This window comes from Arvicanthis niloticus, chromosome 1 (genome assembly GCF_011762505.2).
Source record: "Arvicanthis niloticus isolate mArvNil1 chromosome 1, mArvNil1.pat.X, whole genome shotgun sequence".
Lineage (NCBI taxonomy): Eukaryota > Metazoa > Chordata > Mammalia > Rodentia > Muridae > Arvicanthis > Arvicanthis niloticus.
In genome coordinates, this window is record NC_047658.1 from 52,890,961 (window position 1) to 52,914,410 (window position 23,450).

A 23,450-nucleotide genomic window follows, 5' to 3' on the forward strand; every position below is an offset into this window, starting at 1 on the left:
GTTATACCCTCTGCAGGTACCCTGAGACCTGTAGGTATGTGACAACATAGTGACTTCTAAGATACCATATGAAATTATTTGATGGTGGAATGGATCCAATTTCTTGTAACTATGCAGTCTGCTTTGTTATGATATATTTCCGTGATGTAAAGGTTACCATATAGAATACTTAATGTCTACAGCAGTAAGAGACACTGGGCAACATTCTCACCAGTCAGCTCCTTCGGCAGTTAGTGGAAAATGTCACTCAGGTAGGAGTTCCCTCCTTGAGCCACAGATGTAAGCAGAAGTGTAAATGTGCTTTTGTGTATAGGAGTTTGTCTATTATTTGAGAAACTCCTTGAAAATTCTATCAGCAAAACTTTGGTGAATAAATCGACATTCTACATACTTTAACCCTAGCTTTATAAATGGCAGGGAGGTAACCAGAGAACCTTAGTATTTCTAATTTTAAAGCTAATTTGGTACATTTAACTTTCATCTCTCATCTTCTGTTGAACATTAATGACTACAAAGTAGTTTTAAATTTTTCAGTAGCCAAATTGAAGGCTTGTTTAGAATTTCTTTTGTGGCATACATCAAAGGTGCTTCTTTATCTACAAAGCTCCCCTTTCTGTTTATAGAGGTATGTAGAAAACCCCAACGTCATGGCCTGTTATAATGAACTGCTCCAGTTGGCATTTGGAGAGGTGCGATCACAACTGAAACTCAGGTAATTCTGTCCTGCTTTTAAAAAAAAGCTTAAAAAAAAAAAAAAAAAAAGCCTTCTAGTCCCCAGGGCAAAGTTGCAAGCAAAGGTTTTTGGGCCATCACTGATAGCAGTTAAAGTAGAAGTGTAAGTTGGCTGTCGGCAAAGGGCTTATCATGCAAACATGAGGACCCAAATTCAGAGCGCCAGTATTCACATGAAAAGCTAGGGTGCCTGTAATCCCTGCACTGAAGATACAGAGGGCCCCTGGGGCTTACTGACCAGCAGGTCTAGCTGACTCAGTGAGTTCAGGTTCAATGAGAGACTCTGACTCAAAAAATAAAGTGGAGAGCAATTGAGGAAGACACCCAGTGTTGACCTCTGGCCTCTGCACATACGTCATGGTCATTGTTGTTGTTGGTTTTGTTCTGTTTTGTTTAAGATGTGATAGATAGTGGGCTGCCAGTGCTTCTCAGCAGACTTTCTGGAATCCTACTCAATGTCTGATGAGTGACTCCCATTTAAACTTGAGTCCTCAAAGCAGTAGTAAATAAGAAAAAAGTAAGATATAAAACCATACATACTGGATTTTCTGTTTTGTATGCTAAGGGGAAAATACTTTGAATATACCATACCCAATATAGTGCCATTTTTCTCTGGCAACTGATATTTTTTCCTACTCTACATCACCAATTTTGTTAATAATTCTCTTTTTGTGGTTGAGACAGGATCTCATGTAGCATAGATTGGCCTGGAACTTGCTGTGTAGCCAAGGTTGACCTTGAACTTGAACTTGGAATCCTCATTTCTTAGCCTCCTGAGTGCTTGGATTATAGGCCTTTGCTATCATGTGCGGCTGAGACTTTGTTCTTTTTAAATAAGAAACAATTAGAAGCCTAGATATTTGTAGATCAAGTAAGAAAAGGTTTTTAAATGCTCCTAGGTTTGCAGAAGAATAAAACCAGCCATTCTCCTCATTCCATATCTCTTCTGTGTCCAACTAGTTAGCATTTTTTATTGGGGATCAAAGAGAGAGGCCATTGTTCTGTATGTATATGCCTAAGGCAGATAAAAAGCTATCGAAATTGGAGTGTTACAATTTGTAGGAAGTAGTACAAGGCCCCATATATAGGAAAGACATGCACATCTTAGAATGAAATGAATTACTAGAATCAGTATAGGAACAGAAATATTTAAAGGCTGGGTGAGAAAAGTCATGTGACTCTCAGCTAAGAGCCCACAGTAGTCACCGGCAGTTAGTTCATTTGTCTGTGACTCACATTCACTTATATATGTGTCTATTCTGAGTCAGGGTCTCACTGTCTATCATAGGCTGGTCTTGAACTCAAAGAGATCTGCCTGCCTCTGCCTCCTGAGTTGCTGGGATCAAATGTGTGCATCCAGCACACCTGGCCTGTAATTTACATTTCTAATACTATAGAAGTTGATAACTTCAAACTTTCTTCCTCAGTACCTTAGTGTAGTGAATAGTGAACACAGTAGCACCAGCATATGGTCCCGCACTGAAACCCCTGGGTCTCCTTTACCCACTCCTGAATCTTGTTCTCACTGCGTCCCGACTCTTCTGGGTTTCTCCAGACTCTAGTCAATTATTTTTGTCTTCACTTATTCTTGGAGTAAGGTCACTGTCTTTTGCCTGGATTATTGAATTCTCAGTCTGGCTTCCTCCCATTACCTCAGACCTTCTCCTGTCTTCACATGGTGTTGTTGCTGTCTTGCAATCCTCCACTGAGTTCAAGGCTAAGTCCAGATTCCCAGATGTGGCCCCCACGACTCTCCTGAATCTACACTCACTTTCTCATCTCCTGTCATGCCTGGTTCTAGCTGACAGCCAACAGAGATCTACATTACAAAGGAAAAGAGAAAAACTACAAAGGGGAAGGGAAATGCAGGGCTGGAAATGATGACTAGAGGGAGACCTGGTCTGCCAGGTGCTGGAAACAGGAAGCAGCAGCCTTGTTCCTAAAGACTGCAGCTGATCAGCATGGCAGTTCAATCAACACAAAGAAGTGAGCTTTTCAGTGCATAGGACTCTGACAGCTGTCTTAATTATTTAAAAAAGAAATGAATGTACCCAGTTTCACTCCCTACCCCAAATTACTACCAGTGAATTAAAGGGTAAATGTAGAGCCATGCTAAATGCTAAAAAATATAAGCAAGATATTTGATTGGATGATGAAGTAATTTTAGAGTCACCATGGCATAAAGACTGGGTTCCACAAAGGAAGAGAAACCAATCAAGTAACAGAAAAACATTGGGCTTTTATATCCTTAAAAGGAAACAAAATTATTTGTTGCATATCCAACAGACATTAATTAGGTTAATATCTTAAATAAGGAGCTTTGATGAATCAAATAACAAAATACTCCAGTAAAAAATATTTGAAGCTATGCACAAGCAATTCACAAGTCAGAAAACATGAAAAGGTCATTTGAACTAGCAGTCAAAGAAGTAAAAAAACGGAGAAGCAGAAGCATAGTGTTTCCTTCCACCTGGTGTTCTGCTCTGGTTGAGGAAGAATGAGGGTCTCAGTGGGGCTTCCTACAGGCCCAAGTCCTCTGAGCTGCTCACCTCAGAGGTGGGAGCTTATGTCTGTGCTTTGTTGTTTAATTTTGAGGCTGGATCTCACTATGTGGCCTTGACTGGCCAGGAACTCACCACATAGACCAGGCTGGTGCCTGCTTCTGTCTCCCAAGTACTTTTATCAACTGAGCCAATCAGCAGCTGTTTTTGTTTTGTTTTGTTTTGTTTTTAGGGCTTTCTTTTTAATTATGTGTATGGGGGTTGAGGGTTGGGTAAATAGTACAGGTGTCAGTAGGAACCAGAGGCATCAGATTCTCCTGGAGCTGGAGTAGCAGGCACTCATGGCTGCCTGACCTGGATGTTGGGACCTGAGCTGATGGCACTGATAGAGCAGCACATGGTTGCAATGCTAAGCCATCTCCGTCCCCTTCATTTTAAAAATAAATATTAATTTTATTATTTTTAACTAGGTGTATATGTGTGTGTTGTGGCGGGGTGGATGGGCATTGTGCATCTGACCACAGCTGTCTCAAAATCCAGAGGGAGGTGCTAGGTCCCATGGAGCTGCACTTACAGTCTGATGTAGAACTGGACACCAAGCTCAGGTCTCCTGGAAGGGTAGTAAGTGCTCTTAGCCACTGGGCTCTCTCTCCAGCTCCTTGATTCTAACTTCTTTTTTTATTGAAAATGGATTTATTTATATTGTGGGTTTGTGTATATGGATGCGGGCATACATAATGTATGTGTAGTGGTCAAAGGACACCTGAGGGAGTCTTTTCTCTCTTTCTAGCTATATGAGTCCTGGAGATCTTACTCAGGTTGTGGAGGTTAGCAGGAGGACCTTTACCCTTGCAGCCATCTCATGGGCTCCGTTTGTTTTCAGTAACATCCTTTTTGAGCAAGAAGAATGAAAAAGCATTGTTGCTTTTAAAGTTCTCACTCATATATTCTCTGTACTTTGTGTATAAGCAGGCAGTTACTTGTGTTTTTAGTCTCGTGAGGCAAGAGAGCCTTGTGGTTATGCTTTGGAGATTCCTCACCTAAGACAGCTTGGAAGCAGCCTGTGGGCCCCATCATGGGGCTTTGTTAAAAATATTTTGGTGTAAGCTTACAATAAAATATTATGGTGATTAAACACGGCGATAGAGAGCTGTGATCACTGATATGTTCAGTGAGAAAAAGAGATGCTGAAGCGGTAAGAACGGTTGCATTTTTATAGATGTACATGTTGACATGCACATTTGTACAAAAAACTTCCTAGAGTGCTTGATGTTGACCTCGAAGCTCTGGGTTTCAGATGTTTCCACTCCTTTATTAAACAGCTTATGAGATAGCTGTCACGCGCCATCCCATTTACAGACTGAAGGGTTACTCAGTGGTTTTCTTATGTCCCAGAGCTGTGCACTCACTAGCACACTTGTAGAACATTTTTACTAGCTCCAGGACCATACCCTTATTTTGCTTTCTGTATTTGGATTTGATGGTTTTAAACATTTCATATAAATGGAATCATACAGTGAGTGTGTGGTCCCTCGTAACTTACTTCTTGCATTTGAGTATCTTTTTAAGGCACATCTATACTATAGCATAGATAGCAGGACTTCACTTGGTTTTTATATCTGTATAGCATTCCATTGTATGCATATATCACACCTTATTATTCATTCTTTGCTGGTGCACATCTGAGCTATTAGTATTGGCCAGCTGTTATGAACAGTGTCCACAGATGTTCTTACTTTTATTAAGTACAAAGCCAGCAGTAGATACCACTGCATCATATGATCATTTTATGTTGAACCATTGGAAGAATTTCTAGACTGTTTTTCAAAATGGGGGCAGTACCAATCTTACATCTCTACAAGCAGTGCATGATGGCATCACTAACATTTGTCACCTTATTCTACAAGCAGTGCATGATGGCATCACTAACATTTGTCACCTTATTCTACAAGCAGTGCATGATGGCATCACTAATATTTGTCACCTTATTCTTCTAGTGGAGTGATGAGCTATTTTATTTATATTTTCTAGCTTCTGTCAGTAAACATTTGTTACCTATATAATTAAGAAAGCATTTAAAACATGAGCGGGGTGGGAACATGCTCACAGGGTAAGAGAAGAGAAGAGAAGAGAGCAGGTAACAAAGCTGAGCCCAGTGCCCCACACTGTGAAAATAATTATTCAAACTAATACTTCCAAATGTAGCCGGCTACCTCCCCTCTGCCAGTCTGGGCAGCAGTCTTGCTGCTCTTCCCTCATTTAGTCTTTGAAGGTTCTTTCATGCCCAAAAACCTTCCTGGTGCTCAGGGAACCGTGGCTATAGTGGTGTGTGAGCGTCCTGGTGTACGCAGTGTTAGGGCTGTTCACAGTACTAGGGCTGCAGAAGGTCTTCTTAATGTTGTCAGCTATTTCTTCTTTCTGAATGAGCGTGTTCACCTCTGTAAGCCAGGCTCTAGATACCTAAGTAAGCTACTGCAGTATGCGCGATTGTGTTGGACTTGGTAACTGACTAACGTAGATATGTTCATTAGTCCTTTTGTTTTATCCATAAAGGGCTTGTAACTCAGTATTCACTGCGTTAGAGAAAAGTCAAGAAGCAATTGAAATTACAAGTGAAGACCACATTATACAGGTTTGTTACTTTGGAAATCAATGCTCTGCATTTATTTTGTTTGTTTTCATCTTTAGGATTGTAGCCTCACAATTTAATTTTTTTTTTCTTTTGGAAGTCCAAGAGCCCATTTTATAAACCCCCCCCCAGATGATTGTAAGAGCAAAATCAATAAAATATGTAATTTAAAATAAATTCTCTAGAGAAGAAAACAGTTTCTTATGGAAGCAGATATGTAGCAGTGGCTGATCTTGTCTCATTATTCTCTCAATGCTGTTCTAAGTAGGAGAGACTCAGGAGGTGTGTGCCAGGCTGGCCACACACAAGCTTTCCTCACTGTGTTTACATCGTTCTCACTGTTTTTGGAGGCAGTTTAAACTTGTAAAAATTTACTAAAAACAGTTAAAAATTCAGAAAATAACAGACTAGGCTACCGTTATTAGCAAAGCTGGCTTCTATAAGAGATAAATGGATACCTGTAAAGGTAACATAGCTCTCACTGTTCCAGGGTAGCTGTTCCAGGGAAGGATCCCTTTAATCTGAGAGTGAACTCCATTTTGATTGTAGTTCATTGAATCTTAACTTATGGCTCCTTCTGTTACTGGTGCTGGTGTTTGGGAGTCGGTGGGAAAAGGCAGCTCAGGCCATGAGGTGAGGGCCCCGGCTTCTGTCCACCTTAGACAGTGGTGCATCTTTGGGCAAGTCACTTAATCTAGCTGAATCTGCTTTCTCTGAGTACAAATGGGAGTGACAGTAGTATCAGCCACCCAGTGCCATGCTACGAAGCAGAACCTTTCATAAGGTTTTGGGGATTTCCTGAGCTCATGTGTGAAACGTGTTTGCTCAAGTGTCTAGTGAGGAGAACAGGCCCTGCAAATGACTGCCAGCCACTGCTTTATCACCACCCATACATGCTCAATGTTCTGGTGGATTTTTCTTACCTTTTAATTCTATTTGAAACTTATCGTCACACTTTTCATATATAACTATTTCTATGTTATAGCTGCTCTCCACACCAGAGAGGCATGTTTTATTCTCCCCACCCAGATGAGCACAGGGATGGAAAGAGTCTGGAAGGCTGGTACATTATTTCACTCTAGTTCCATCTGGGCAGCTCTGGTGTAGCAGCCTGGATTTGTGCTGAGAACATGCCTTCCTTGGTCCTCACTGAAGTTGGAGTGAGCCTGCTGTCACTCTGGAGTTTCAGAAGGACACAGCAGAAAGCCTAGCCATGTGTCAACTAAGCAGAAGCTTCCCAGAATGCAGTATTCTCATGGCTATAGAACACTCATGATGAAATCCAAGCTTCTGGGTTTTCAGGAGATGGGGGTGGTACTTAGGTAGAAGACAATTATATTTTTAAAACATCTTTAAGTTCACTTAATTTTTCTTTTGTCTCTTTCCAGTATGCAAATCCTGCGTTTGAAACAACAATGGGTTATCAGTCAGGAGAATTAATAGGGAAGGAGTTAGCACAAGTGCCCATAAATGAAAAGAAAGGTGATTTGCTCGATGCCATAAATTCATGTGTCACAATAGACAAGGTAAGTAAGATGCTAGTACTGTTATCACTTCCAGGTAAGGAGGGAAGACCTGGTGTTCATTGAACGCCATGTGTAGGAGTGGCCTTGGCCTTACCCTGTTCTCAGATGTCCTGTCACTCTCACTTTACAGATACAGAGCTAAAGCCAAGGATGCACTGTGATTAGCCAGCAAGCACAATTATTGGGATTGACCTTAAAATCGGTGTTCTTATCTGAGCAATGTGAATAAGTTGGTGTGTGTGTGTGTGTGTGTGTGTGTGTGTGTGTGTGTGTGTGTGTGTTTTGAAGAAAGGGTTTCTCTGTGCAGCCCTGGCTGTCCTGGAAAGTTGGTATTCCTGATAACTGATCTTTTAAGTGGTAGATGCTGGCACATAGTTCTGGGAAAGGACTGCCAGTGAGGCAGGACACCCTTAGAGCATGTCTGAGCCTCAGTCACTCACTGAGCAATTTTCAAATACCAGCTGTGTGCCAAGCACTGTGCTGAATTCTGCCACAGAAGGATGGTCAAAACAAGAACACTTGCCTCAGAGAACTCAGTTTCCAGAGTTGGAAACAAGGGACTGTTGTTGACTGTGAGAAGTATAATCAGAGTGCTAAATGAGCAGACAGAAGGAGCAGGTGCAGTCAGCCAGACCTTTCCTGTGGTCTGTCAGCACCACCCTGGTGCCAGGCTTGGGGTATAATGAGAGGAAAGAACTGTAGGTGGGCACGGCTTAGATCCTACTTGCCTTTAGTTTTGAAGTTCAGGGTGGTGTCTGTCTTACTGAAAGGAGCAGAGGGTCTTCTGAGGAGAGAAACAAAGACTGAGATGAGCATAGAAAGACCTCAGGGCCCTGACATGCTGGGTTGGAAGATGTGTCCTCTTTGGGGCTTTCTCATGGCATGCAAGTCTGTCTTTTTTTTTTTTTTTTTTTTTTCATTTGGTGATATTCGGAGCCAGAGGTTTGTTTTATTTTGTTTTGAGACAGTCTCTCTCTATAGACCAGGTTGCCCTCAAATTTAGAGACCCACAAGCTTCTGCCTCCCCAGTACTGGGATTATAGGGGTTTCCAGCATGCCTAGTTTTTTGTTTTGTTTTTTTTGTTTGTTTTTTTGTTTTTGTTTTTTTAAGCAGTGATTTTGTTGTTGGGTATAAACTAGTCTGGACCCCTGACAGGCAAGCTGGATCCCTCTTTCTGAGGAGAGCCAATGGTGACAGGGCATGTGGTTACTGTATCAGGTTTGTGTGCAGTGTCTCACTTCTGCTGGAGTAATGCTGTTGGGGATCAGTGGCAGAAGCCTCAAGTCCTAATAGCAGAAACTCCTCTCTAGAGATGTAAAATGGTTATGAACAAAACCCAGAAGACTTTCATGTTACTGGCCTATTCGCTACTCTATTTCTAAAAGGAGTCTGGCTGTTTATTTAGTGTATTTCAGAGTTTTTAGGGAGTGTGAAAAGGTAATTCTACCCATTTAGCAGCCTGCTGGTTCACTGAGGTGAGAGGACAGACATCTGTCCAGTTCCATCTCTGTAGGGGAAGGGCTACTGGAGGGGTCAGTGGCCTTCTGGAACCATAATGCTGTGATCAGCAAGGAAAGTTCAAATGTTCACCAGGGACCCAGCATGGCAGAAGAGAGGAGACTCAGCAAATGGTCAGCTGGCCAGAACTGTAGGCATTAGAATGTCACCATTTGGAAACTCTGGGCCAGAAGAGAGATCCCCCTTCTGTTGGGGCAGAGTATTGCAGACATTTATCACCTCACAGCCCTTTCTGCCTGTTGCCCCTTTGGGGTAGATAGAAATGTTAACTTGAATTTTTATGTTCACATCCGTGCCTTTCTGTATACTTTTCCTTCTTCCCCATAACCCCCCTGTCGGGGACTTATAATCTCCTATCTTCCAGGGAGCTAGATCTTGTCTAGACAGTTTGACTTTTCCTCTTGTATTGTCCCACCCCTGAAACAAAAGCACACGCACACACACACACACACACACACTCAGTGCAGGATAAACATTGGCTATTCATATGCCTGTCAGTGCTGATATGTGGCCTTAGGACTCTTTGACCTGCTTTATTTCCTGTGATCCTCTTCCTTCCTCACTGACAAGGTCCACTTCCCTACTCCACTTTCCTCTGTTTCTTCCACAAATTACCTGGACTCTGACCTTTGTCCCCTTGTTCTTGTTTCTCAGTAGCCTGCTGTCACTTAAAATTTAATTGTCAGAGAATGATTTTCCTCTTGCCTTTCATGAATAAATCCCAGTATCTCTTTAAGTCATTGTCTCTGTTCATAGGCTATCTTCATACCTTGTCTTGATCCCTGGAATAAACTGACCCCCTCTGCCTTTTGTCTTCTTCAGGGTCATCAATCCTGTTGGCTGCTAATTTGCTTGCTTTGTGTGTGCACTGTCCGCCCCTGACCTGCTCCAGGTCTTCTTCACATCCCACAGTTATGGTGGGCAAATCTCATCTGGTCTCTTCATCTTGCTCCGTTAGTATAGTGTTCAGATTGCTTAGCCTGGTGACCAAGATTCTGTAGTTGACCTCAGTCACTAAACAAAAGCCTCCTGTGTTGTTTGATTGTTTACCATGGGCAAGCACAGTACCAGCCTTGGTGACAGCACAGCTGGATGACAATGACTTAATTTTGTGACAATAATTGCCAAAGGAGACTACATCAATAGCTCTGGAAGCCCAGCCTGGCATGCAGCTTTTGTCAGACAGCAGCAGAGAAGTGAGAGTCTGACAGTGTGCAGTGGGAGCTCGTGTGGGGACAGGGCTGTGCAAAAACACCCACACCCCACATGGGCTGGCTCCTGAACTGCTGGGTGTCACATTTACCAACTAGAAACCTCATGGTCTAAGGCAGTATTCTTCCTCTTAGGAGTTCAGCCTCAGTGATACACAGCTAAATGTTTTGTGTATTCATAATTAGTAAATATGGTTCATGCTAAATACATTTTTGTTTATATTGGTGACTGGAAAACTTATATTTAACATTGTTCCACAAGCCAGGACACTGGCTTAAACACTACTCTGTTTGGGAAACTATGGTGGGTGCTCGAATGGCCTGTTAGACCCTGTCTTGGGTCTGTCAGTTGTCTGAGTTTCTTCAGAAAGAGCTAGAGAAGGGCATTCTGAATCTGTCTTTCAGGTGGCTTGGTTCTGTTGACCTGCTGTTTCTTTCTTTCCTTCATTCCCTCTTTTCTTTCTCATGTAATGTAACAGTTCTATTGAGACATAATTCTCACGCCATACAGTCTACCCATTGGAAGTGTATAGTTCATAGCACTTGGGAGGCTGAGGCAAGAGGGTCACTATAGGTTAGAGACCAGCCTAGTCTGTGTAGTCAGTTCCAGGCTAGCCAGAGCTGCATAGTAAGAGCCCACCTCAACAAGCAAACAGAGCTATACAATCCATGATTTTAAGTCTATTCTGTAGTTGTAGCATGGCAGAGGAGGACCCAGTGAACACCTTCCCTTGGGGTGATGAGGGTAGCTAGGGACTTGTCACAGTTCCCCACATTGCCTTTGATAGTCCTCTTAGAGCTCTCTGTTTCCAGGGTGACCGTGGCTGTGGAGATGAGGACCGCCTACTCCTTCCTGCTAGGAGATCCCTGGTTAGTCTTTGGGCACAGCCTATCCCTGGGCTAACTGCACGCAGAACTAAGCTGTTTATAACCTGCTGCAGTTCAGTACTAACTGCAGACAGAGCTAGCTGTTTTTGACATGGTCTTCTTAAAAAATCATTGCTTTCAGAATTATATCATCCAGTAATCAGACTCAGTATCTACTGGGTATCTTAGAGCTCTGGGTTCAGAGTTCTAAAGGGCCAAGAACATTATGGGCGCCTCCAGTTCAGCATTCAACAGGAGGTTTTGCAGATTTTCATAGCTTACCCCCAAGTGACTTGTCAGATGAACCCAGATCCTTGGCTGGCTAATAAAGACAAGTCCCTAGCTACCCTCATCATCCCAAGGAAAGATGTGCCCTGTTTCCTCATCAGCCATGATTTTCTGTTGTAAGGCACCCTGCCTCTGGTCATGTGAGCTCCTAAAATCACAAACCCCGGGCATTCGAGCTTCACCTTTGTGATGTGCTGCTACCTGAGCTCTAACCTCACCGCTACAGCATCCTACCTTCAGAAGGACTGAACCCCCAGGTCCAGAAGGGCTAAAGCCACTCACAGTAAGAAGCTAGTAGCGGCCTAGCATAGTAATGGCCACACAGGGCTCTCTGTGCCCTAGTTCTGAGTACACCTGCACCAAACAACAGGGCAGAGTGCAGAGTGCGAAGTCCCTCTTTCATGCCATGAGAGTCGGGATCAGTGCAGTGAAGTGGGGGGCGTCTTTCTTGCCAACAGATTGCCATGGGACACTGAGGTGACTTTAGTCAAGTGACTTGACAGAGCGAGGAAGAATCTTACTTGAATTGCATTTGTGACATTTTTTTATCCTAAGTTCTTTCATGGTGACTAATGAATCAGAACTAAAATGGAAAATGTTCCTGGATTTATGTTTCAAACTCAAAACGTAATGATATGTACATTCTGTTCATAGGAGTGGCAAGGAGTTTACCATACCCAAAAGAAAAATGGAGATAACATACAACAAAATGTGAAGATAATACCTGTCATTGGGCAGGGAGGGTAAGTGGGGAAAATGTACTTCAATCAGCAGTCTGTGTTTCAAATTTGCTTTGAATACTTGAGTAAAACTCCACATGGCTCCTAGAAGTGCAGACGGTTTAGAGCAAGGTCAGGGTGTTACAGGATGGCCGTCCAGGGTGGTCGTTCCCTGAGGACTTCACTTGCAGTCCAGAGCCACTATACTTGAGACAGTCTTCTCTATGCCATGTAGATTTGCAAGAGACTCAATGTTTATATTCAAATCGTGTGTACCTCTGTGTTTATACGCTTTTTATCTAATTGGAAGTAGCTATTTCTGCAAAGGCCTATCACAGAGAAAAGTATTTCGAATGCTAACAGATGTGTTAGGGGCTGGAGAGCTGGCTCATTGAGACATGTGCTCACTGTGCAAGCAGGAGAGCCTGGGTTCATATCTCCAGCACCCCCACAAAGGCCAGTGTGGCATCATGCCTATAACTCTGACATTGGTGGGTAAAGATCTGGGGTCTCATTGGCAGCCAGTCTAGCTGTGGAATGGTGAGATCCACATTCAGTGAGGAGCCCTGTCTTAATACTAATGATGAAGAAGATGATGATTAATGTAGAGAAGCAATTGAGAAAGATGTCCTCATGTCAGCCTCTGTCTGATTCCACACATGGCCACATGGCTAAGCTTGCATGTGTTCATATGCACATACTGTGAATTTATTAAGAGCCTAAAATTTTTGGAGGTCTTGTCTCAGACCTGTTCAAAATAATAAAGTTTTCAGAAAATTCTGAGTGTGAATTATAGAATACCCAACAGTAAAATACATACTTTAATAAATGATGATCATAGAAAATTAAACTGTAAGGAAAGACCTTACTATGCAAAACATAAAGTCAGACCTAATGTATGATACCTTCACAAAGGGAAGGAGGCAGGAGGAGGAAGTGTGGGCCGATGGCATCAGGAGCTGCCTGTGTTCTAAGCACTTCCCCTCTGGCCAGGCTCCTGCTACTGGGAGATGACATTTTATTTCATTCCAAATACAGCCCCATTTAGTCATCACAGTGATGTCTCTCCTTTACACATGGGGAAACTGAGTCATTGAGAGGTCTGGTTTCCAGCCCCAGCTCTGGCTGCCATGTATGATGGTGCCTGGTGTGGCCCTCAGTGCCGACCACACAGCTTGCATGCTGTGTCAGCCGACTTTGCTGCCAGTTGGTGCCGGCGTCCGGGAGGCGGGTCTGTGTGTCTCTGTTCTGAGTCTTTGCTCTTTTATGTTCTTTTCAATTGTTCTTGTGATAAGTATATACGGATCTGGTTATGGGGCAGGGAGAAAGAAACTGAAGGGACAGGAAATAAATGGAGCAAGCCAGCAGCTTGTGTGCTCAGCCCTTGCCCTTTGTCTTAGACATTGGGTAGCCAAGGCTAACAGGAACCTCAGCCTGTGTGGCCTCTGTGGCCTGTGGCTCTCTCCATGAGTGACAGTAAGCAGACTGCTGGAACTCAAGAGCATCGGTGTCAATGCTGATCAAAATAACTCATTAGGACACTAGAGGCTAACATGTAGCAGACTGTTAAAAGCAGATGTGTGTTTTTATTGTCTGTTGTCAGAACTAGGGAAGTGACTGCCGAGCTCCCTTCTTTTTTCCCCAAAGACATAAAAGGATGTTTGTAAAGTTTGGTTCATTTATTGGTGGCCTTGGCCTATATATAAAATATATATTTTTTAGAAGATAAAATGTTCTAAAAGCATTTCATATATTGCTAAAAGGAAGTATTCTTTTCACAATGAAAAGTTACTATATATCCACCCAATTAGAGTCAGGAAAAAAATAACCTGTTGTTTTCTACTTACAGAAAAATCAGACACTATGTGTCCATTATCAGAGTGTGCAATGGCAACAGTAAGGTAGGTAAGGGGAGCCAGGGATGATCACTCAGGCAAGCACTCTGCGTGATCAAAGCTAACGGCTTGTGCAATTCATTTCTAGGTTGAGACCACAACCGAGTGTGTTCAGACTGATAGTCAAACAGGTATGAGGCTCTGTTCATTGTCAAGGCTGAGCGTCTGGGGGAAACCCACAGATCCTTTCTATAATTGGCCGATTTGTACAGTGGTGGGGCCCTGCTCTCCTGGCCCAACCCAGCCCCACATGGTTTGAGGACTTGTGTGCCATGGGCATCTTGACCAGTGCCTGGGCTGGGTGCTAGCCTGTGTGGAGAGAACTGACTGATCTAATGCCTGACGCATGTACAGACAGACATGTCTTTTGGATGAAGTAGGATTTTATAACCAGAACTGAGCTTTAAGGGGCAGACAGGGTTGAGTGGATTACCAAAGTACATTAGCAGAGACACTGTCAACTGGGCTAACAGTGGTCACTGTAATCCTATAGGTAGCATCAGATTTGCTTCATCTCGTGTCTTCTAATCAAGCCTCAGACACCGTTTGCCCTACCACACAGGCTTTTCTCTGGCTCAGAGGGCTTCTTTCCTTCAAACATGGCTTTGGCAAGCTACTGTTCCTCTTGCCCGCACAGATAAGGTGATGGTCTGTGAGAACTCTCTGTCAGATGCTGCAGAAGAGGGAACAGTAAGTGTAGACCGGAACAAAGAGTAAGTCAGGATAAGGTGTTTGAATTAATCATGGTCCTCAAAGGCCAGGGAGGAAATCAGCTTTTTATCCAAAGGCAATGGGAGTCTCTGAGGGTTTCGGAGAAGTGGGTAACTTGAGTCCTAAGAAGTTCTTATATTGTGTCTGCAGCTGTTCACATGGAAGGGTGTGTTGCTCACGTCGTGACTGAGAGGAGAGAAAACATTGGCTGGAAAAAATGAGATGACAATAAGGAGGAGAAGGGGAATGTGGTGACACAGGGCTAGAGAGAAGACAGAAGAAAAGACAGACCAAAGAGCTGGTCTGAGCCAGGAGAGCTAGGGGTGGCCATAGGCCTGGGGAGATGAATATGGACCTCTCCACCTGTTATTGGTCCTGTTATCAGTGATTTACAGTGAACATCACTGGTTCCTAGGCTCTTCAAAGCGGTAAGGACTAAAGATGCAGATGTTTCTGACCAGAAAAGCATCAGCACGTGCTGATGATATGTACTGTTGAGGTGGAGCCCAGGTGTAAAAGGAAGAACATAAGGTTACTGTGGGAGCGAATGACAGACAGAATATGAGGCAAATCCCTATAAGTGAGTGCCTAACAGAAGAGGAGGGGTTAAGCAGAGAAGGACTGGATGACACAGAGGGTGCAGGGCAAAGAGATACTGAGATCTGTCAGTGCTCAGGCTCAGAGAAAAGTGAGGAAGAAGCCAAGCTGCAGGGTACTGTGGAGCAAAATAGAAGTGGCAGACAAGGCCTGCCGTGCAGTTCTGTGCTGCAGGCTCACAGAGCACATCACTTGGTTTTGCTGTTAGTGGTATTTTGTTTTAGTTCTTCAGAGTAGTCCTGAGAAGTGGATACGACTGTTATCAACACTCCTTTATCACAGACAAAAAAACAAGTGTCGAGAGTTAAGTGACAGCTTAGAGTTAGGCACAGGAAATGTCAGAACTGGGCTTGGGAGGCCATCAGTGGATGGCCAGGGCAAGTACAGTCAAGGCAGTAGTCTCCCGCCTCACACACTACACCATTTGTACTTTTGCTTGATGAGTGCTCCCTGAGGTGCTGCTGCCATGACCCTGACGAACCACCGCCTCATCCATCTGCATTCCTGGGCAGCAGAATAGTTGTTTGTATCCCTGAAGGTGTGGAGCTGTTTTACCACAGTGGGGCAGGTCGGGCTATTAGGCCCACAGCACAAGTCCTCAAGCAGAAGTGGGGCTTATTGGAAGGAGATAGAGCACCTTACAGAGGAGTCAGGAACCAAAGGGTACTGGGCAGCTGTCTCCCTCTGAGCTGGGCATGCCACAGGACGCCATGGTTGGGCACCACTGGCTCTGGCAAGATCCAGGCTTCTAGTAACTTGTTGCAGAGAAGACTCTGAGCAGGTGCTCCTTTTGTTGGTCCTAGGCTACCAGCTACTCATATGTGGAGCCAGCAGTCCCTGGATTCTTCTCTTCTTTAAAGGGAGGTCCTGGAACTCTCCAGCCAAGAGAAAGGACATTGAGAGTCTGTGTGTGTAGGAAAATTAAATAAAGTCCCCACACGTTACAGTTTTCTTAGCTTATGTGTAATTTTCAGACAGTGCAATATCTCACTAAAGATGTCACAAAAATGGTTGTAGTGACAGAGTATAAACTTTGTTCTGGCTTGCTGTCACATGATAAGCTCTGGTACCATTGCCTAATGTTGGAGGTAGCCAGGGAGCTTGGGGCTAGCAGGTTGGCACTTCTCACAGGCCTCTTTTCCTGGTGCCTGAGCATATGTGTTAGCAATGTGCCAAGATCACAGCACAGTAACCTGTGGGTATGTTGTGTAAGATACCTGGCTTCAGCTTTCTTGTATTCATACTGGAATTCCTGCTTCCAGGCCAAAGGGTTCATGCCATTAGGGTACTGACTGGAGACATTGACTTCCATTGCCCAACACTGCTTCTCCAAAATCCCCTGGGTTGTCCTATCAGGCTACAAAAATATTAATGTCTCTGAAAAGATGAGCAGAGTTTAAGGATTCCATTTTATAGAACAGAAATCCAAGAACAGAGTTGCAGATGGTGTAAGCCCATGCCCTGGCATGGAGGCCTATTTGTTTCCATGAATAGGTGTGATACTACATCAGAGTGGTGTGTTATCTGTTGAGAATCCACTACTGTGTGAGCCCCTGGACATGGTGCTTCTTCAGAGCTTGCAGTCTTTTAGGAATGACCTGCATGCTTGCTCATTGGTTCCCTGGATGTGCCTGCCCTAAGGGCTACATCTGGGAGCTGGGCCAGGTCAAGGCATGTCCGGCCCACCTCCAGCCTGCTGGGTGAAAATTACCCAAGAGTCTCATACAAAGAGCTACATGGACACAGTGGAAACAGCATTCCTGACAGGGCTGTTGGGAGCAGAGGATCTAGGATTTAGGTAGATACATAACTTAGTGTTTCAGTGGAAGTCGGATCTCCTCCTCTCTCCTTTCTCTTTTGCCACAGCCCCATCCTGATCTCACCCATGATGTCACTCTCTCCTTTCTCCTTCTGCTATGCTCTGCTCCAGCTCTTCCTTCACTGCAAATCATCACTATAATTGTGTTCCCTGCCTTGCTCCCCACTAGACCCCACCACCTTTCGAGGATATAACTCTGTCCATTATCATATCCCTAATACTGCAAAGGATTATCTGAAATAACTAACTTATAAAGAGAAAAGGCTCATTTATTTTGGCTCACCATTTTGGAGGGTTTGGTCAGGCATTTATCCTTGATGGCTTTGGGCTTCCAGTGAGGGAACATGTTGTGGTAGAGTGGAGGGGGAGTGGGGGGAGGTCAGGGGGGAGGGAAACCACTGCTTCTTGGCCAGGGGCAAAATAGAGAAAAAGGAAGGGGCCTGAGCATGTATCTCAGATCACCTAACTCTTAAAGGCACTCTGCGTACCTTGACCCTGTGTCTCATTCCCTGGCTCTCAGAGTCAATCATCAAGAAAGACATAGGGAACAAGTGAGGTGTAAGTTCTTAGACCCCAAAGCACCATCCTGGTTGGAGGGGCAGTCTGTTAACACTGGTACTTGGAGGGATAGTCAAGATCTGAACTACAGCTCCAGTCCTAGCTGTTGCTACAGGGTAAGTGCTTGGTAAATATTTGCTGAGAAGGTGATGAAAGGGAACAGAAACAATTCATTGCCCAGAAAGGAGAGACACTTATCAGTACATATGGCTGAGGGGAGGTGCGCCACTTGAAGGAGTAAGCATCTGGGGCCAGTCACTTCACAGATGTCAAGGCTCTCCCGAGAGTGAGTAGAGCAGTTGGGCTGAGCTAAAGGCCAGAGAGAAATGCAAGGCAGACTACACCTGCCTCTGAAGGCCAGGGAGTTAATACTCTGGTAGATGTCAAACAATGGGGCTAGACTCCGAATGATTATGCTTGACAGTCCTTTCATCTGTGCACAGGATAACACAGGTATCAGGCGAAGCGGGCATGTGTTTACTGAGTATTTGCTGTGTGCTAGGTATGTTCTTGGCCATCCAGGAAAGACTTGTTCATGGACAAGATTGTTCAGTTGGCAAGACAGATAGTAAAGCCAGTTGTGATTGGATGGGGAGACATACAGGGAAGGTTTCCCAAGGTTTACAGTATCTAAACTACATCTTCTAGAAGAGCAGAGTTAAGGAGGGACAGGAGCAACATGAGAACTGTGCATTCTGAAAAGCAGTTTGTACCAAGGTGTAGATGTTAGGGGATGGACCGACACAGCATAAAGACTTGATGGGGTCTAGAGAGTCAGGCCTAGCTCTGTAGGGTTCTGAATGCCAGCCTGGGGGAGTCGAAGCTGATCCTAAGGATGATCAGAAAGGGCTGATGATATGGTTTATTTAATTCTGCTGGTTGTGATAGAGCATTGATCAGGTGGGTAGATCCTGTCTAGTGCTTGGGTATACACTTGTAGAAGCTGAAAAGTGTCCCAATGGAGATGGCCAATGCCCCGTCAGGATGTAAATCTGATGCTCCAGAGAAGACGACAGAGCAGGAAGAGGGGAGAGGGTGATGTTTGTTATAATTTAATTTTATCTTTTTTACTTATTCACTTTACATCCCTATCACTTCACCCTTCCCCTTCTCCTCTGAGTGGGTGGGTCCCCTGAGTAGCCCCCCAACCCTGGCACTTAAAATCTCTGAAGGAGGTTGTGTTTGCCTAAAACAGAAAGGAACAAGGCCAGAAGGGTTGGAATCCAGCGTTTGGAAATGCTAGGGGCTGAGGAAGAGGACAGCATGCAAAAGTGGAGGAAGGGATAGTAAGGTGGACAGAAAGCCAGGAGAACACGGCTTCTACAGATCGAAGTAGCCAGAAAAAGGGCTCCCTGCGTCCAGTAAGATGCCAGCAACAAGAAGGTACTCATCAGTAGCCTTTGCAAGTCCACACACTTGCAAAGTGTAGAGGAGAGACTCCAGCTTCTGTTGGGTCAGGAAGCTAAGAGCAGAATTATGAACCTAACTATGTGGTAGTATGCTTGCCGAGCACACTCAAGGCTGAGTTCCAGTCACAGCACCACAAAACAGAACAGGTGACGAACCTTTTCCATGGTGTGGTGGGAGAAATGGGGCCTGAACTGGGATCGTGCCTTGGGCAGAGGAAAAAGAATCTGTTAAGGGTGCCTGGTAATTCTCCACATCCTGAGAAGAGTAGACCCTGCCCTGCTGCTCTCTGCACTCACCTGTTGGTTGCCCCGTTTCCTTTTCTGTGAGATGGGATGTAAGTTGTTCACTAAGCTCTCAGCCCCACACAAGGCACTCACAGGTACACAGAGGGGCAGACAGGAAGTGACTGTTTGGGGCAAGGGCTGGAGAGGAGTTCATAGCAGTGAAAACGGGACTCAGGGAGAAAGGCAAATTATCCCAATGCTGTACCCCACACAGTTCCACATGGGACCCCAGGAAAGAGAGAAACATTCTCCTAGGCTGTTGCTGAGAAAATCAAGGTTTTGTTTTCTTTTGGGACAAGGGTAAATGAGGGGAAATCCCTCTGTTTTATTTAAGTACAATAGGAGAGCCTCTGCTAAGGTCATCTGGTCTGATTACTTCCTCATGTCTGTGGACTCTGTAAAATTTGGACTGTGAGAAAACGAAGCCCCTCAAAGCCAAGGTGTGTGTGGTCCATTTCTGAGCACAGGTCTGGCTTCCGTGGTGTGGTAAATGCTGTTCAGGTTCCAACCTGTGGACGTTTACCATTTAGTTTGATGTCTTTGCTGCTGTTGTCACTAACATCTCTGTAAAGATGTAGCTTGATTGTTTCCACAGATAATCAGGCAGGCAAACATAAAGACAGGAGGAAACATTCCATGGACGCCAAAGCTGTTTCCTCCAGAACAAGCGATGGTGAGTGGTGGGCTGGATTGTGTAGACCCGAGCGCAGGATGCCCAGCCCCATAGCTTTACTTCCTGGTCTCCATGCATTGCACATTCACAGGAAGAGAAGGCCCCTGTATGAACGCTCCACACAGGTAGACTCCACTGTGAACCTTTGAAATGAGTCAATAATAAGGAAAAGTTGAAGAAATGGGCACTATGCATTCTGTATGGTTTTTAAACTCTTAGCAGCAGATTTGTCCATTGATCTGCTGTCCTGATAGGAGTCACATATTTGGTAATTTTGAAGAATTGATTCCATTTAGTTTGCAGTTTATTGTGGAAACTTACCCTTTGGAAGCGGTAAGCTTAAATTGGAGATTCAAAAACTCTCAGTAAGAAAACATTATTTAGCCTGGAGGTGGTGGTACACACCTTTAATCCCAGTATCTGAGAGGTAGAAGCAGGCAAAGCTCTTAAGTTTGAGGCCAGCCTGGTCTACATTAGAGTTCTAGGCTAGCCGGGACTAAATAATGAGACCCTGTCTTGGGGTGGGGGTGGGGGGAAGGAAGGAAGAAAGGGAAATATAATATTTATATAGTCCAGGCTGGCACCAAACACCCTGTATAGTCCAGGATGACCCTTGAACTCCTAATTCCTCTGCCTCCTCTCCACCAGATGCTGGTGTTATAGGTATGTGGCACTTTACTCAGCTGAAATATAGTTTTTAAGACTATGTAGGTGCATGCTGACAACCTGGTTTGGGGTTTTGTTTTTAACATGCAGTCACCATGCCCCTCTTCCCCCATGCCCTTCTCCCACCATGCCTCCCTCTTACCTTGCCCCTCTGTCGCCGTGCCTCTCTCTCACTGTGCCCCTCTCCTACCACACCTCCTCCCAACTTCATGTCCTTTTTTTTCTTTTAATGAACGCTCTGAGTCCATTTAATGTTGGCTGCATCTCCATGGTCAGTGAAGTGGGGTAACTTCCAGGGCCTCATTCCATCCTCCCTTCCCGTCAACTGCAGCAGCTCCTCAGCAAGGGCTCGGCCTGTGAGCTCCCCCTGCACAGGAAACTACTTCTACTTCTAATTAGGTGACATCAGTATATAGAGATGCAATGGATATTAGTATATTGGCTTTTACTCAGCAACTTGGTGGACTTATTTACAGAATCTAAGAACAGAACAGTGAGTGCATTTGCAGATTCTTCAGATCCTCTGTATACATAGAAATTTTTGTGTCTTTTATTTATCTCTTACTTCATTGTATTTATGCTATTTGATTTTTCAAATTATTTTTAAAATTTTCTTTTAGTTGACAAATTTTAGAATTGTGTATATTTATCATAGACAACATGCTATTTTAGATAATGTATATATTGTGAAATGACTAAATCAAGCTGGTTAACACATGTTTTACTTTACATTCTTAAAAATCCCTCTTAGAAAGTTTGAAGGGCAGTGCCCGCTGTTCACCAGTCTGTTCTTATCCTGATACGCACTTTTACAATGTTCCTAAAGAAGAGCAAATCCTTTTCTGACAGTGATAACATAGTTGGGGATTTTGTTTACTGACTTTATTGTATAAAATGTAATGTTAGTAGCCATATGCTAGTTACTAAAATTAGATTAAGTTCTGTTAGCCCTCCAAACTGACAGCATTTGAGGCTTCCTGGTGTGGTTATCCTTGGCCAATATCTCTCTTTGGGCCTGTTTCTTTGATGACAAGTTGAGGCTGAGTCACCATATTTTTGCACAGTCTCTAATCCTTTCTGGCATTTTGGAACCCTGACAGTGGGGTGTTCTCGAGACACAGGGCTCTGGAAACATCCTTTTCCTGCCTGTATACTGTCTGGGCTTCCTGAGGAGCCATGCCTGGACATGACCAAAAGAACCTGGCTGTGGTGGTGTTGCCTGATTAGTCTAGATTAAACACCAGAAGAAAACACTAGAGAGAACCTTGGACATTTGAACCAGAAATTAATTGATAAGGCTTAATCCAGTGCTCCTACCTTATATGGTATGGAGCTGTCTTCCAGAACATCTTGATTCCTGGGGAACAGCATAACAGAGGCCTTATTGTTGTAGACACAAGAAGGGGTTGTTTGGCCTTGACTTGCCAAACTGTTTCCTCTATCTTCTGGCCTGTGACATCAGACATTCAGTCCATGGGGTCATATGTGCGTCCTAGCACCTAGAAGTGAATGAAGCAGAGCAGTGCTCTGCAGAGCCCAGGGGAGCTCAGAAGTGTACAGTTACTTCTATGCCTCTGTATGCAGCTGAGCGCACTGATGCCCGGGAAGGGAGGGTGTGAAGCCCAAGGTTGGGCACACCCTGATTTCTTACTCCTTTCTCCACAGTTTCCAATCAGAGAAGACATTCCTCTTTGGCCCGGATACATTCTATGATGATCGAAGCACCCATCACCAAGGTTGGTCTTCACTGAGCACGCAGGCCCCTGGGACCCCCAGAAAATTGTTTCTCTGACAGAAAAGCAACAATAAGAGTGTTCTTTCAGTTGTATAATATCGTCTGCTCCAAGGAAAGGATAGGCAACAGAGACAGAGAAAGATGGGTACCACACAATCACAGACTATTGTCAACCTGACTCTTGACTGCTCTGTGTTTTGAAGGTTACAAAACTCAAGTCTTCTATTTCCATGATGTAGGTAATTAATATTATCAACGCTGCCCAGGAAAACAGTCCTGTGCCTGTGACAGAAGCCTTGAACCGCGTGCTGGATATTCTGAGAGCCACTGAGTTGTATTCACCGCAGTTTAATGCCCAGGATGACCCTCATGCCACTGACCTCGTTGGGGGCCTAATGTCTGTAAGTTTACTTGCCCAGGCTACTGTAGCCTGTCTGTTCCTGTTTGTTTTCTCAGAGATTGTCTGAACGGGACTTTGAAAAGACAAGCAGAACAGAGAAACCCTGTCTCGAAAAACCAAAAAAAAAAAAGGGGGGGGCAAGCAGAGCACTTCTGTAGGGCTCAGTACAGCCCATCTTCTCCACTGGTTTGTATTCAGCTGTGCTTGGATTAAGGGGCCGTTTGCTGCTTTCCTCCCAGGGAATCCTCAGCTTGGAGCAGCAGAAAGGAACAATGTTCTAGACAGTCCACTGACCCTGCTCTCCAGTATCCCTTAGGGTTTTACAAGTCATTTATTTAAATAAGACATTTCAATTGTATTAAAGTGTTTTTTTGTTTGTTTGTTTGTGGCAAGGTTTCACTATGTAGCCTTTGCTGTCCTATAACTTGCTAGATGAACCAAGGCTGGCCTGAACTCATGGAGATCACCTGCCTCTACCCCCTGAGTGCTAAGATAAAGTGTGTACACTACCATACCTGGTTTGTCTTAAAGATTTTTAAATCTGGGAAAAAGAGCAACCATTAAGGGTGTCACCCAGTGGTAGGGTGCAGACCCTCGAGCTCTATCTCCAGCACAAAACAGAGCCAACAAAGCAAACAAACACCACACACCTTTGTCAGAGTGTGACATGATGACCTGCAGAGCGGGAGACCATCTCTGGCCTTATGTGT

General features: G+C 44.3%; 1 protein-coding gene across 5 annotated transcripts in view; it reads left to right on the top strand.

Moving 5' to 3' along the window:
• Pde8a (phosphodiesterase 8A) overlaps positions 1-23,450 on the top strand; it is a 122,285-nt gene that overhangs the window by 81,733 nt on the left and 17,102 nt on the right. For 4 of the 5 annotated variants that reach the window (XM_034505813.2, XM_076936815.1, XM_076936821.1 and 1 more), the window contains exons 6-14: positions 624-712; positions 5,787-5,865; positions 7,251-7,388; positions 11,928-12,016; positions 13,842-13,893; positions 13,976-14,018; positions 19,862-19,939; positions 22,271-22,341; positions 22,580-22,741. In XM_034505813.2, the coding sequence (XP_034361704.1) occupies positions 624-712; positions 5,787-5,865; positions 7,251-7,388; positions 11,928-12,016; positions 13,842-13,893; positions 13,976-14,018; positions 19,862-19,939; positions 22,271-22,341; positions 22,580-22,741 (801 nt within the window). The remainder of the gene's footprint in view (positions 1-623; positions 713-5,786; positions 5,866-7,250; positions 7,389-11,927; positions 12,017-13,841; positions 13,894-13,975; positions 14,019-19,861; positions 19,940-22,270; positions 22,342-22,579; positions 22,742-23,450) is intronic. The other variant, XM_076936812.1, reaches the window with a different exon arrangement.